The sequence below is a fragment of the Papilio xuthus genome, unplaced genomic scaffold, assembly GCF_000836235.2.
Source record: "Papilio xuthus unplaced genomic scaffold, Pxut_1.1 DF828952.1, whole genome shotgun sequence".
Taxonomy (NCBI): domain Eukaryota; kingdom Metazoa; phylum Arthropoda; class Insecta; order Lepidoptera; family Papilionidae; genus Papilio; species Papilio xuthus.
In genome coordinates, this window is record NW_013529697.1 from 5,374,200 (window position 1) to 5,385,630 (window position 11,431).

General features: G+C 35.5%; 2 protein-coding genes and 1 long non-coding RNA gene across 3 annotated transcripts in view; 1 reads left to right on the forward strand and 2 right to left on the reverse strand.

Moving 5' to 3' along the window:
• LOC106127855 (uncharacterized) overlaps positions 1 to 647 on the forward strand; it is a 1,866-nt gene extending 1,219 nt beyond the window's left edge. Inside the window, exon 3 of the long non-coding RNA XR_001228428.1 lies at positions 290 to 647. This is a non-coding gene — a long non-coding RNA (uncharacterized LOC106127855). The remainder of the gene's footprint in view (positions 1 to 289) is intronic.
• Positions 1 to 7,845, reverse strand: part of LOC106127854 (collagen alpha-1(I) chain-like) — an 11,620-nt gene extending 3,775 nt beyond the window's left edge. Inside the window, exons 1-19 of the mRNA XM_013326140.1 lie at positions 7,758 to 7,845; positions 7,351 to 7,392; positions 7,149 to 7,262; positions 6,646 to 6,675; positions 6,335 to 6,382; positions 5,939 to 5,995; positions 5,727 to 5,783; positions 5,522 to 5,578; positions 5,066 to 5,122; positions 4,751 to 4,807; positions 4,328 to 4,384; positions 4,025 to 4,081; positions 3,713 to 3,763; positions 3,503 to 3,559; positions 2,800 to 2,856; positions 2,397 to 2,456; positions 2,089 to 2,148; positions 1,553 to 1,930; positions 860 to 1,264 (exon numbers count right to left, since the gene is read on the reverse strand). Of these exons, the coding sequence (XP_013181594.1) occupies positions 860 to 1,264; positions 1,553 to 1,930; positions 2,089 to 2,148; positions 2,397 to 2,456; positions 2,800 to 2,856; positions 3,503 to 3,559; positions 3,713 to 3,763; positions 4,025 to 4,081; positions 4,328 to 4,384; positions 4,751 to 4,807; positions 5,066 to 5,122; positions 5,522 to 5,578; positions 5,727 to 5,783; positions 5,939 to 5,995; positions 6,335 to 6,382; positions 6,646 to 6,675; positions 7,149 to 7,262; positions 7,351 to 7,392; positions 7,758 to 7,845 (1,789 nt within the window). The remainder of the gene's footprint in view (positions 1 to 859; positions 1,265 to 1,552; positions 1,931 to 2,088; positions 2,149 to 2,396; positions 2,457 to 2,799; positions 2,857 to 3,502; positions 3,560 to 3,712; positions 3,764 to 4,024; positions 4,082 to 4,327; positions 4,385 to 4,750; positions 4,808 to 5,065; positions 5,123 to 5,521; positions 5,579 to 5,726; positions 5,784 to 5,938; positions 5,996 to 6,334; positions 6,383 to 6,645; positions 6,676 to 7,148; positions 7,263 to 7,350; positions 7,393 to 7,757) is intronic.
• Positions 7,846 to 8,553: 708 nt separating this feature from the next.
• Positions 8,554 to 11,086, reverse strand: LOC106123597 (putative odorant receptor 92a). Its single transcript, XM_013320009.1, has 5 exons — positions 10,278 to 11,086; positions 10,103 to 10,199; positions 9,250 to 9,354; positions 8,688 to 8,843; positions 8,554 to 8,607 (listed from the first exon to the last, which is right to left on the reverse strand). Exons 1-5 carry the CDS (start codon positions 11,084 to 11,086, stop codon positions 8,554 to 8,556), a joined length of 1,221 nt encoding a protein of 406 aa, XP_013175463.1.
• Between the last annotated feature and the right edge of the window lie 345 nt (positions 11,087 to 11,431).

Below are 11,431 nucleotides of genomic sequence, written 5' to 3' on the forward strand. Positions count from 1 at the left end.
TTAGAACCAGGGGTGCTAGGGCCAGGAGCACCAGGAGGTCCTGTTGGTCCTTTATGACCACCGGGCCCTGAAGTGCCGGGTTGTTTACCAGGGCTTCCACCTGGAACCTTACCACCTCCCGGTCCTTTCGCTCCAGGCGTGCTAGGGCCAGGAGCACCAGGAGGTCCTGTTGGTCCTTTATGACCACCGGGCCCTGAAGTGCCTGGTTGTTTACCAGGGCTTCCACCAGGAGCTTTACTACCTCCTGGTCCTTTAGATCCAGGAGTACTTGGCCCAGGAGCACTAGAAGGTCCCGTTGGTCCCTTATTTCCACCCGGTCCTGCAGTACCTGGTTGCTCACCGGGGCTTTCACCCGGACCTTTATTACCGCCGGGTCCTTCAGATCCAGGTGTGCTAGGCCCTGGAGCACCAGGAGGCCCAGGAGGTCCTGTTGGTTCCTTATTTTCACCCGGTCCTGAAGTACCCGGTTGCTTTCCGGGGCTTTCACCCGGACCCTTATTACCGCCTGGTCCTTTAGAACCAGGGGTGCTAGGGCCAGGAGCACCAGGAGGTCCTGTTGGTCCTTTATGACCACCGGGCCCTGAAGTGCCTGGTTGTTTACCAGGGCTTCCACCAGGAGCTTTACTACCTCCTGGTCCTTTAGATCCAGGAGTACTTGGCCCAGGAGCACTAGAAGGTCCCGTTGGTCCCTTATTTCCACCCGGTCCTGAAGTACCTGGTTGCTTACCGGGGCTTTCACCCGGACCCTTACTACCGCCTGGTCCATTAGACCCAGGCTTGCTAGGCCCAGGATAACCAGGAGGCCCAGGTGGGCCAGGTGGTCCCGTTGGTCCCTTATTGCCACCCGGTCCTGAAGTACCTGGTGTGTTACCGGGGCTTGAACTTGGACCCTTATTACCGCCTGGTCCTTCAGATCCAGGTGTGCTAGGCCCGGGAGCACCAGGAGGCCCAGAGGGTCCCGTTGGTCCCTTATTTCCACCCGGTCCTGAAGTACCTGGTTGCTTACCGGGGCTTTCACCCGGACCCTTATTAGCGCCTGGTCCTTCAGATCCAGGAGTGCTTGGCCCAGGAGCACCAGAAGGTCCCGTTGGTCCCTTATTTCCACCCGGTCCTGAAGTACCTGGTTGTTTACCGGGGCTTTCACCCGGACCCTTACTACCGCCTGGTCCTTTAGATCCAGGGTTGCTAGGCCCAGGATAACCAGGAGGCCCAGGTGGGCCAGGTGGGCCCGTTGGTCCCTTATTTCCACCCGGTCCTGAAGTACCTGGTTGTTTACCGGGGCTTTCGCCAGGACCCTTATTACCGCCTGGTCCATTAGACCCGGGCTTGCTAGGCCCAGGATAACCAGGAGGCCTAGGTGGGCCAGGTGGTCCCGTTGGTCCCTTATTTCCACCCGGTCCTGAAGTACCTGGTTGTTTACCGGGGCTTTCGCCCGGACCCTTATTACCGCCTGGTCCATTAGACCCAGGCTTGCTAGGCCCAGGGTAACCAGGAGGCCCAGGTGGGCCAGGTGGTCCCGTTGGTCCCTTATTTCCACCCGGTCCTGAAGTACCTGGTGTGTTACCCGGGCTTGTGCCTGGACTATTACCACCGGCTGGTCCTTTAGAACCAGGGTTGCTAGGCCCAGGAGAACCAGGAGGTCCGGGAGGCCCAGGAGGTCCCGTATTTCCACCGGGCCCTGAAGTACCTGGTGAACTACCGGAACTTTCACTCGGACCATTGCCGCCTCCTGATCCTTTAGATCCAGGAGTACTTGGACCAGAAGCACCGGGAGAACCAGGAGGTCCTGTTGGTCCTTTATGACCACCGGGCCCTGAAGTACCAGGTGTACTACCGGAGCTGCCTGGTCTTTTATGACCTTTATGTTTTTTCTTTTTGTGGTGTCGCTTTTTCTTGTGTCGCGTTCCGGTTCCATTTCTTTGAGAAGTTACTGTGAAAGAAGAATCATTCTTTTAATATTGTTTTCATATACAAGCTTTTTCCACTTACTTGATGATTACATTTCTTTGTTACAGTTACTTTATGATTCCTGTATAATTTTTATTAATTTATTACAATACGAAACAACTTTTAACTATGAGATTATACCAGTAGTGTGAGCACTTGTAAATGCAGAAGCAGATGATGAGCTAATAGCAGATGCTGTGCCTGAAACAAGAAATTATTTTATAGTACGTTTGATATGATCTAATAGATGTCTTCTAAAAAACATACAAAAATATTCAATAATATTAGCTGTTTAGAAATTAATTTAAGAACTATTTAATGTAATAAAAAATTTTACACCTTAGTTATTAAGGTTCCATACCTCATAGGAAAAAACGGAATACTTATAGGATCACTTTGTTGTCCGTCCGCCTGTCTGTCAAGACACTTTTTTTTAGAAAGATTCTCACCTTGAGCGAAAGATTTGGCAAAACCCAGATCGACGATCCCTCCAAAGGCGTTGTTAGTCGCTGGAAAGTTTTTACATCCATATTTTGTATCAATGTCAGAATTGGAACATTTACATAATGTTTTGTTTGTTTAGAATGATATACATAATCAGAATGATATTTTTAATGTATTTGATTTTAATGTATAATACTTTTAGAAATTATTAGTAAAAATAATTTAGAACGAATGGCGCGCTTTCGTTACCAAGTCAAGTGTCATACCGGTGAACAGAAGGGAACATATACGTTGATATTTTAATAAGGCTAGTGTTGCGCCGTTATCCTAGCACAGTGTCGGATTTTCTTCCCAGCATTACTAAATAAATATTATAAAATAATAATTAAATAAATAAATAATAAGCACCTTGAGCTGTACTTATACTGGTAGCACTGCTTGATCCTGTTCGTCCATTTTCGATTGCTGGAAATAAAGACATTCAAAATGTGCATAAACTTATAATAACCAATTCATTTTAATCTTGTCGACAGAAAATGCGTGAGTTAATAAATATTTCTATAACCTAAATATTTATCAATTAATCGCATAAAAACACGGTCTAGATCTAGGACCTAGATGATTATAAAATCAAAACCTATCTCCGTTCTCGCAAATTCTGTCTTTCACCCAACGAATGAGGTGTCGAAGATACAATTTAAGTTTGATACATCCAAATTGATATAAACACATTAAGTTTTTTTTTTTAATTAAAATAAAATTTAAGTTTTATTTATCTTAAGATGATAGTAAAAAAGGTATAGATAATGAGGTTAATGGAAACTAGCTCTTGCCCGTGGCTCGACTTACGCGAATTAAAAAAAGTTATTATAATAAATATGTGTTCTTTAAGACTACGTTCTACATCTATGCCAAACTTTAGCGATAGCCAAGCATCCATTTGAAAGAAACCTTTTAACAAACATCCATATAAACTTACGCATTTATAATATTAGTAAGAAATAAACGTTACAGGTGGTCACAAATTAATAAATCTTTAGCTTTTTGTAAGGCCACCGGTTATATTAATATTAGTTGGCTCGTTTGCTACAAACACAAATGTTATATTTACCTTGCGCTGTGCTAACACTAGAAGCGCCGCCAGACCCGCTTCGGCCATTTTCAGTAGCTATAAAAGTACACAGTAAAGTATTTTTATTAGTTATCTACTGAGAGAGCTAAATGCGAAAAGTAGGTATGAGGTTATAAAAGGCAGCTTCTGCCGAGTACATAGACATTGGTATAGTTATAATTAAAAAAATATAAAACAATTTATAATTACCTATTGCCCCACCTGCAGCAGACGCTGATGCGCCTCGGCCGTTTTCTATTGCTGCAACATTTATTTTTATTTTATTTATTAACAAAAATATAACATACAAAGAATAATTGCAAACATTTACTCTACAATTGTTTACATAATAATAGAGAATATTAAACGATAAGTTTTGCTGTTTCTACTAAATGTATATATCGAAAAATTTTGTTCCATTCGTGCCTTTTTGAGATCGTCTAATAAATCATACGTTTTACTTGTCACGTTACCATTTAACTTATTATATAAAACAGAATAAAAGGTTGCAGTTAGATTTACCTTGTGCTCCACCAATAGCCGAAGCACTGCCAGAATGGCCGTGGCCATTTTCAACCACTGCAAAATGTAAATAAAAAAGAATTACTGAAGATCTCTATTAAGATTTAAATTTATATTAGGCTTTAGTCTAAAATGACAAAAACATTCAGTACGACAGAGACATATTTTAATTTAAATATACTGTATTCTGTTTGCGGAATAAATTAAAACCGTTGTGTCTTGTGTTAATTTCTACAAAATGGAACGCGAAGAAAGAAGTTAAGATTTTTGATCCGATTCAAATAATTAAGAGTTGTTTTTTACCTTGAGCTGCATTCATAACAGTAGCACTTGCTAATCCTCTATTGCCGTTTTCACTAGCTAAAAGAGAATCATAGTGTGACTAATTACTTCTTGGAAAGGGGATCTTAGTTCATTAACTATTTTTAATTTTGATCTTTTCGATGATTTTTTTATAGATTCCTAGTAAGCATCTGTTTGAAACCCCGTAATTCATTTCTAGCGTGTAGATTAGAATGTTTATAAAGACTTAAATAAATGAAGTTATGACAATAATAGCTTTAGCCCCCGAAAAGAAGTAGCCTATGTGTTCCTCCAGAATATGCTCCACATTTATGCCAAATTTCAGCGAGTTCGGTTGATCCGTTCCGGAGATATCTTCAAACAGGCCTCCATCGATCCATCCATACATTCGCGTTTATAATATTAGTAAGAAGTAACAATCACCTTGTGCTGCACCAAAAGATGATGCCATGCTTGTACCATCTTTGCCGTTTGTACTTGCTGTAATATAAAAGTTTGTGGATGTGTAAAATAATTTATATTCATTGAAGAAGTTAATTTTTTTTAAGTTAATTAGTTAATGTAAAGTATGTATAAAACAAAACATATCAAGCTAAACTTATGAGTTATTAAAAATATAAAGAACGCACTATTCATCACAAGACGTGTGGAACGTTTTTAGAAGTATGAGTTGTTTCTTAAAGTAAAAATAATTAAATTAATAATTGAAATTGCACAATAATTGTAAATTTTACAAACCTTGTACTCCGTTTAAGACCGACGCCATGCCATTTCCTCTACCGCCATCTTCACTCGCTGTAACAAATGGTGGTAACGAAATCGATAATATTTACTTATGTAATACAAAAAATGGTTTGATAAATAGAACATTGTCTTTGTAAATAAAGATCTCCAGACATTTATAACAATGTGTATTGATGCAGTGGCTAATTGAATTTAAAAAAGAAATCTCTATTGCCTATGCCTCTAATACCGGAGATGAATACTAATCGAATGGAATAGTATTATTATGATTTCTGCATTCTTTTGTTAGTATTAACTAAAACATTCAATTTGGATTGAACTTAATTAATTTTCTAAAAAAAATACTCATTTTGTTCCGGTTATTTTGAGTCAATACCAATGAATGCTTATCTTTGTATGCAAAACTGTAATATATATGTGTTTACATTAAGAATATAAAGTTAAAATCACCTTGTGCCGAGCCAAGACTAAAAGCGCTGCTCGATCCGTCCCGGCCATTTTGAGATGCTGTAATATTATATAATTTATAATTTAATAGGAAACATTATAATATTTTATAATTCATGAAAGACATGAATAGTATAATTTGTTTTTTAATAATAATATTGGTTAAACGTGTTAAGCATGTTATAGTTATAAGTTTTATAATATTCACCATGGACAGCATTAAGAACAGAAGCACTGCTCCTACCGCCGAGGCCATTTTCAGTTGCTATAAATAGATGAAAGTTTAAAGGTAAATAACACAGTATTAATTTCTTAAAATATTTTGAATTATTGAAACTATAGCATTACTACGTAAAGTCTTAAGCTACATTTTTGATTATTAAAACTAAAAAAAAAAAAATAGTTATTAAAAAAATGTACCTTGCGCTGCACCTATAGCGGAAGCACTGCTTGTTCCACCTCGACCATTTTCAGTAGCTGACAGTGACAATAAAATGTGTTTCATGAACAAGTTTCAAATATATTGTATAATGAGCGAAAACTAAGATTATTTATTATTGACTAGCTGTCACCCGCGACTCCGACCGTGTAATAAGAAACACAATTAGTAGTATATGTGCTCTTCCATACTTTGTTCTATTTGTATGCCAAATTTCATCGAGATCCGTTTTATAGTTCTGGAGATACTATCAAACAAACATCCATCCATCTAAATATTCGCATTTACAATTTTGGTAAGATTTACTTCGTAATGATGATGATATTTTTTTTTAACTTTTAATAAGTGTTAAGAAAAAAATGTACGTGTAGATTTACCTTGTACTGCGCTTATAGCAGAAGCACTGCTATCTGTTCCCTTACCACCTGTAAAGTAATTGCGCAATTTACGATCTTTATGTTATAAAAAAATCGGAAAATATAGCAGATTTTAAAAAGTCAAGCTACAAATATTTAGCTAAGTCAGCGAAAAAGTTTCTAGACATAAATTCTGTAAGTTAGATAAAAATGAGACAAATAGAGATGATTTATTATTTTCTTTAGATATCTTTAGTTTTGTTTAGAAGGAATATTAATCTTATTATTATATAAATATAGTTAAAATCTTACATTTATTATTTGTAACTCACCATTGGAAACTGCGCTTACTGCAGATACGGCTGTTTATACATGAATAATAAATTAATTAATTTAAAGTATAGCGTATTATATAATAACATACTCGTATTTATTGTAATAAATTTAGATTAAGGTACAATTTCCTAATACAATAATAACAAGGACTGATAGCGAAGAGTTTCGACCAACATCTCAAGAAGCTCTCGCTTAACAGTTGGATTAAGGGCCCGATACAAAAGGCAGTTATCCTAGAAACCGCATCGTGAGAAGGTTCCTGTCTCTGACGCGCTGACCACTGGTTGCTTGAGTCATGGGACTCCGCAGCCGGTGGTGCTCTATTTTTAATATAATATATTTTGTATAATTTTGAATTGTAATATATTAAGAATAAGGTTAATAAATGAATAATAATAAATCTTTAATACAGATATTATAAGTGTCGTTGTAATTTTCAAGCGTGATAGCAACTCTTTTCGATAGATGGCGCTATTCTTTATACAATGTTATGTCTCACCTGTAGCTCCTACTTGGCCGTTATCTTCATCGGACCCTGAGTCTTCGTAGGAATCATATTCATCACTTTCGCTCGAACTTGAGTCTTCGTACGATTCAGATTCCGAATCACCATCTTTGAAAAGATTTAAGAAAATTCCCTTTATAATACATAATATATTAAAAAATTATTAAAGTTCTTTAAGCAACAAAACTATACTTACTTGTTGCCACAGGACCACTTGTTCCTTTGTTAACAGTGGTCGCTGAAATAATAAAGTATGTCTTAACACTGTTATGCGTATATGTAAAGCAAAAAATACGACTTGAATGTTTAAAATAAATATTTACAATATAATCTAAATAAAAATGTTGTGACAATTTACGTTCCAAAAAAGATTTTAATTTTTGATAGCGATATCGCTTGCCACTCCGCCTGTTTGGTTTATAAATATAAAAATTAAATGCAAACAATTCATTTATATTATATATGTCCTCATGTTTTTTCTTATTCACGGAAAGTTAAAAATGACGTTCGTGAGGGTCTTTCAATTGGGTTACCTTACATATTTGTTAGGAGATTTTTTTTTAAATTATTCTTAATTCTTATAAATAGTATAAAGGTACTTACGTGGCTCGATTTGACTTTCACCAGTCGCTAAAATAGCAGAACTGAAAACTAGTATAAAAAGTAGTATCGTATAAATCTTAAGCCCCATTTTCGGGCTACAAGTTTGATGTTTTTCGCAAGTGCATTAATTTATATGTTGTACAAAAGTAATTAAAAACATAATATGTTATTAAATTACGATAATATTTATTACTTCATCACGATTATGAGACGTGCGATTCAATCGTGATAGTAATAAATGTAATCTGAATTTTATAATTAACATTAATTTTACAGTAAATCTTTGATTATTGTAGCAAATAGAATTGTTCAATATGTTAGTTACAAAAGTTACACATCTACATTCCTTTAGTAATTTTTTTTCGAGAATAAATACTTTTCCAGGAGTCAGTGACGTCATCGATGGAGCAACGAAGATTTTTTTCTATGCAATAATGTAAAAAAATATCTATTTTGCATACGGTTTCTTAAAAATACTCAATTCAAATTGTGAGATAAGTTCGTCACGGGAGGTATGTTCTTTTCGGTAGCCATATTTTCATAGGATTTTTCTTTTTCTATACAATAACTGGCAGCTATGTTTACATTTTTATAAACTAGAGACAATATTTGTCCTGATAAATATAGACTTAATAAGAAAAAAATTATAAAAAAAATATGGTTTGTAAATATATTTATTTATTACATGTAAATGTGTTACTATTCCATTATTTCTTAATGTGTTAAAAGTAAGGAAAAAAACACTTTAGACTTTACTTCTTTATTTTCACAAATTATAAATATACAATATTATAAGCTAAGGGTAAACTGTGCGTAACAAATTGAAGAATTGATAAGAAGTGCTGCATATCTGAAATGAAATTTATTTTTTTGTAAAAAAAAATTGACAATCTCTGTACGATAATATCGAAGTGGTCTTTGTTGACTTACAGCACTAAATGTGTTAAGATTCATGACGAGGTAACCATTAGCCGTTAGCTTGAACGGTTTCTGAGTCCGCATCATGAACATTAGCATGATTTTCTTCACCTCTTGGCTTGCATTCGGCCAGTCTGCTGAGTAGATCGACTCAGTCAAGTCTTCACTCTGAAATAAAGTATATTTTGACTCTGAAAACTTTCCACCTTCGTGTAAAATTCACTGTATTAAATGTAATCGTAAAAATCCATTGTCAAAGCATTGTGTGAAAGTTATTAGGTCGAAAACTCCGGAAATTAAAATATTTTTGCCAGAGAGGAAAGAGGTGTGTATTCAGCGAGCGTTCAACGAGTACATACTTTTAGATTGGTTAAAAATTCAAATTAGGATTAACAAAATCTTGGTTTGTGTGGGTACTAAACGAGTGGTTCTAAAATATTGCTCTTAACAAATTTGTAGGCGCTCAGCGCATCGACGAATTGCCGCGAACACACTGTTCGTGTGAAATATTTCAAGTCCAGCCATCTGTAATTTCGGATCAAACGCCCAAAAATAGTAATGTATATATACTTACGTGGTCACTTAATACTTGCCCAACTATGCATTGATTAAAACTCTCAACGAGTAATGACATAAAGAAGGAGAAGTAACGCACAGACTGATAAAAGTCTTCTACTACCTGAAATATGATTTATAACAATACAAAACTATATTTTCAACAGTGGTATAGCCCGCTTTAACATCTTCCCATGAATTGGCCTGGCTCGCCCGGTGAAATACCACGACCACATAGAAGACAGGCGTGAAGTGGAAGCAAATCCGCGTTTCGTCTGATGAGTGTGCGTCCCGGAGGCCTAATTTAGTCCTCTTTCCCTTCCCACCCTTTTTCTTATAAGGATAGGATGGGAAGTGGAAGGGGACTTTCCGGGTGAGAGGATGCATGGAAAGGAAAAAATATTTTCTTTCTGTGCATCCTCCTCCGTCGATTAAAGGTAGGCAACGCATATGCAATTGCATATGTCTATGGGCAACGGTCACTTCGCTATATTAGCGATTTCAGGTGGCCGCTCGCTCGTTTGCCATCTTATGACATAAAAAAAATAAAAAAAAATTTTGATTGGCATTTATTTGGATCAAAGCATTGACTGATTGCTCAAGTTTTACCGTTGGTTTCCGAGACCTACATATATGAAAAAAACATATCGTCATCCCTTTCATTATCTTTATCAATACAGAGATAACATTATGTTTTAAACGGATATTTTGGTATCAGAAAACCATGGTAAGTTTTCTAGGAATTTAAAGCAAAACAAATTATATGTGTTTTCATTTCTAACATACTCGTATAATTGTCTTCGTTATTAACAGAATTTAGTTGTAAAATCTTGTTAAATTTAATAGTAGTTTTAATTATCGTTAAAACTTACCGTAAATGTGTATGCAGTAAGGCAAATAAATATCGCTCCTAGAGAATAATTAAGTAACATTGCATCACCTAAAACTTTGTCGAGAGATGCGGATATCCTGCAAAAAAAACAAAACACGTAATGTTAGATACTCATATTATTATAAAGCTAAATTTTAATTAAAAAAAAACTTAACGTTGCAAGACGATGGTGTCTTCTAATAATTATTTTCAGCTGATATAAAACTGTTTTGTGAATATCGTTCAAATGTCTTCCCTTTTTTAATGTTGTCACGTCCTCTGTACTGATTAATTCTTCTAGACTATGTCCTAAGATTTTTAACTCCATACAAATGAATAAAATATAAGTGGCTTGCATCATGTTTGAGAATAAATAAACACAAACAACGAGGGCAGTCATAGTACTTTCCCATATATATGCGCCCCAGTACCACTTCACTTTGTCAAAAGGATACCAGCCGTCAAAGGGATAAAGGTAATGCAAATCTTCACCGAGCACCCTATTCTCATACGTCATTACAAGATATGGAAATGAATTGACGACTATTATAAGTGGAATTGAATAATAAAATATGAATCTATTAACAATCATTGATATAAATTTATATTTCTTCAACACTTTGATATGTGCATTTGAATGGATCGACACAATATCCCATAATTCATCTTTAAAATGACAAAATATTTCATCGTATAATATTCTATTTGTATGGATTTTCGTATATTTTATAGCGGATATTGCGCATACGCCTAAATTTGGTGCAATATTAATAATTTCAAAGATATCTCTAAAGCCCGTGTGGCATAATGTTAGAAATAACTGAGCCGTAGTGCATATTACTAATAATTTAATTGTGTAAAATCCAAATATTTGGTACTTTGTTCTTCCTATGAAAGGGAAGAGAAATATTTTAGAACCAATTGTACGTAAAAACTCAAGTTCGTTTAAAATTGGTTGTCGTATATTCAAAGACATATGAGACATGATGGTAAAAGTAATATAAGGAAACGTCTGTGTTGAATCAAATGTTTTAAAGGAATAGATAAAAGGGACATATACTTATAAAGAATTATACCCGATAATTATAGGCAAGGGGAAATATTAAAGGCATTCGTTTGAATAATGTGACGTGGGAAATGAAAATCAGTTTTTGTCATAAAGAACTTTTAAATAAATAATTGTATTAAGCTTCGATAATTTTGCTACACGAATATATTGTTTAAGATTGAATAAAGTATTTTTATTATTAATCTTAAATATCTTAGGCCTCATCCACAATTATTTACTGTCTAAAGTACAATTATATAGAATGATTAACTAAATATATCT

Excerpts from the sequence above, each read along its gene's own strand:
- LOC106123597 (XM_013320009.1), bottom strand. The coding sequence starts at position 11,086 with ATGTCTCATATGTCTTTGAATATACGACAACCAATTTTAAACGAACTT. Across the intron at positions 10,200-10,277 it reads AGACACCATCGTCTTGCAAC|GATATCCGCATCTCTCGACA; the intron begins GTTAAGTTTTTT and ends TTTTTTTTGCAG. Across the intron at positions 8,608-8,687 it reads ATCTTAACACATTTAGTGCT|ATATGCAGCACTTCTTATCA; the intron begins GTAAGTCAACAA and ends ATTTCATTTCAG.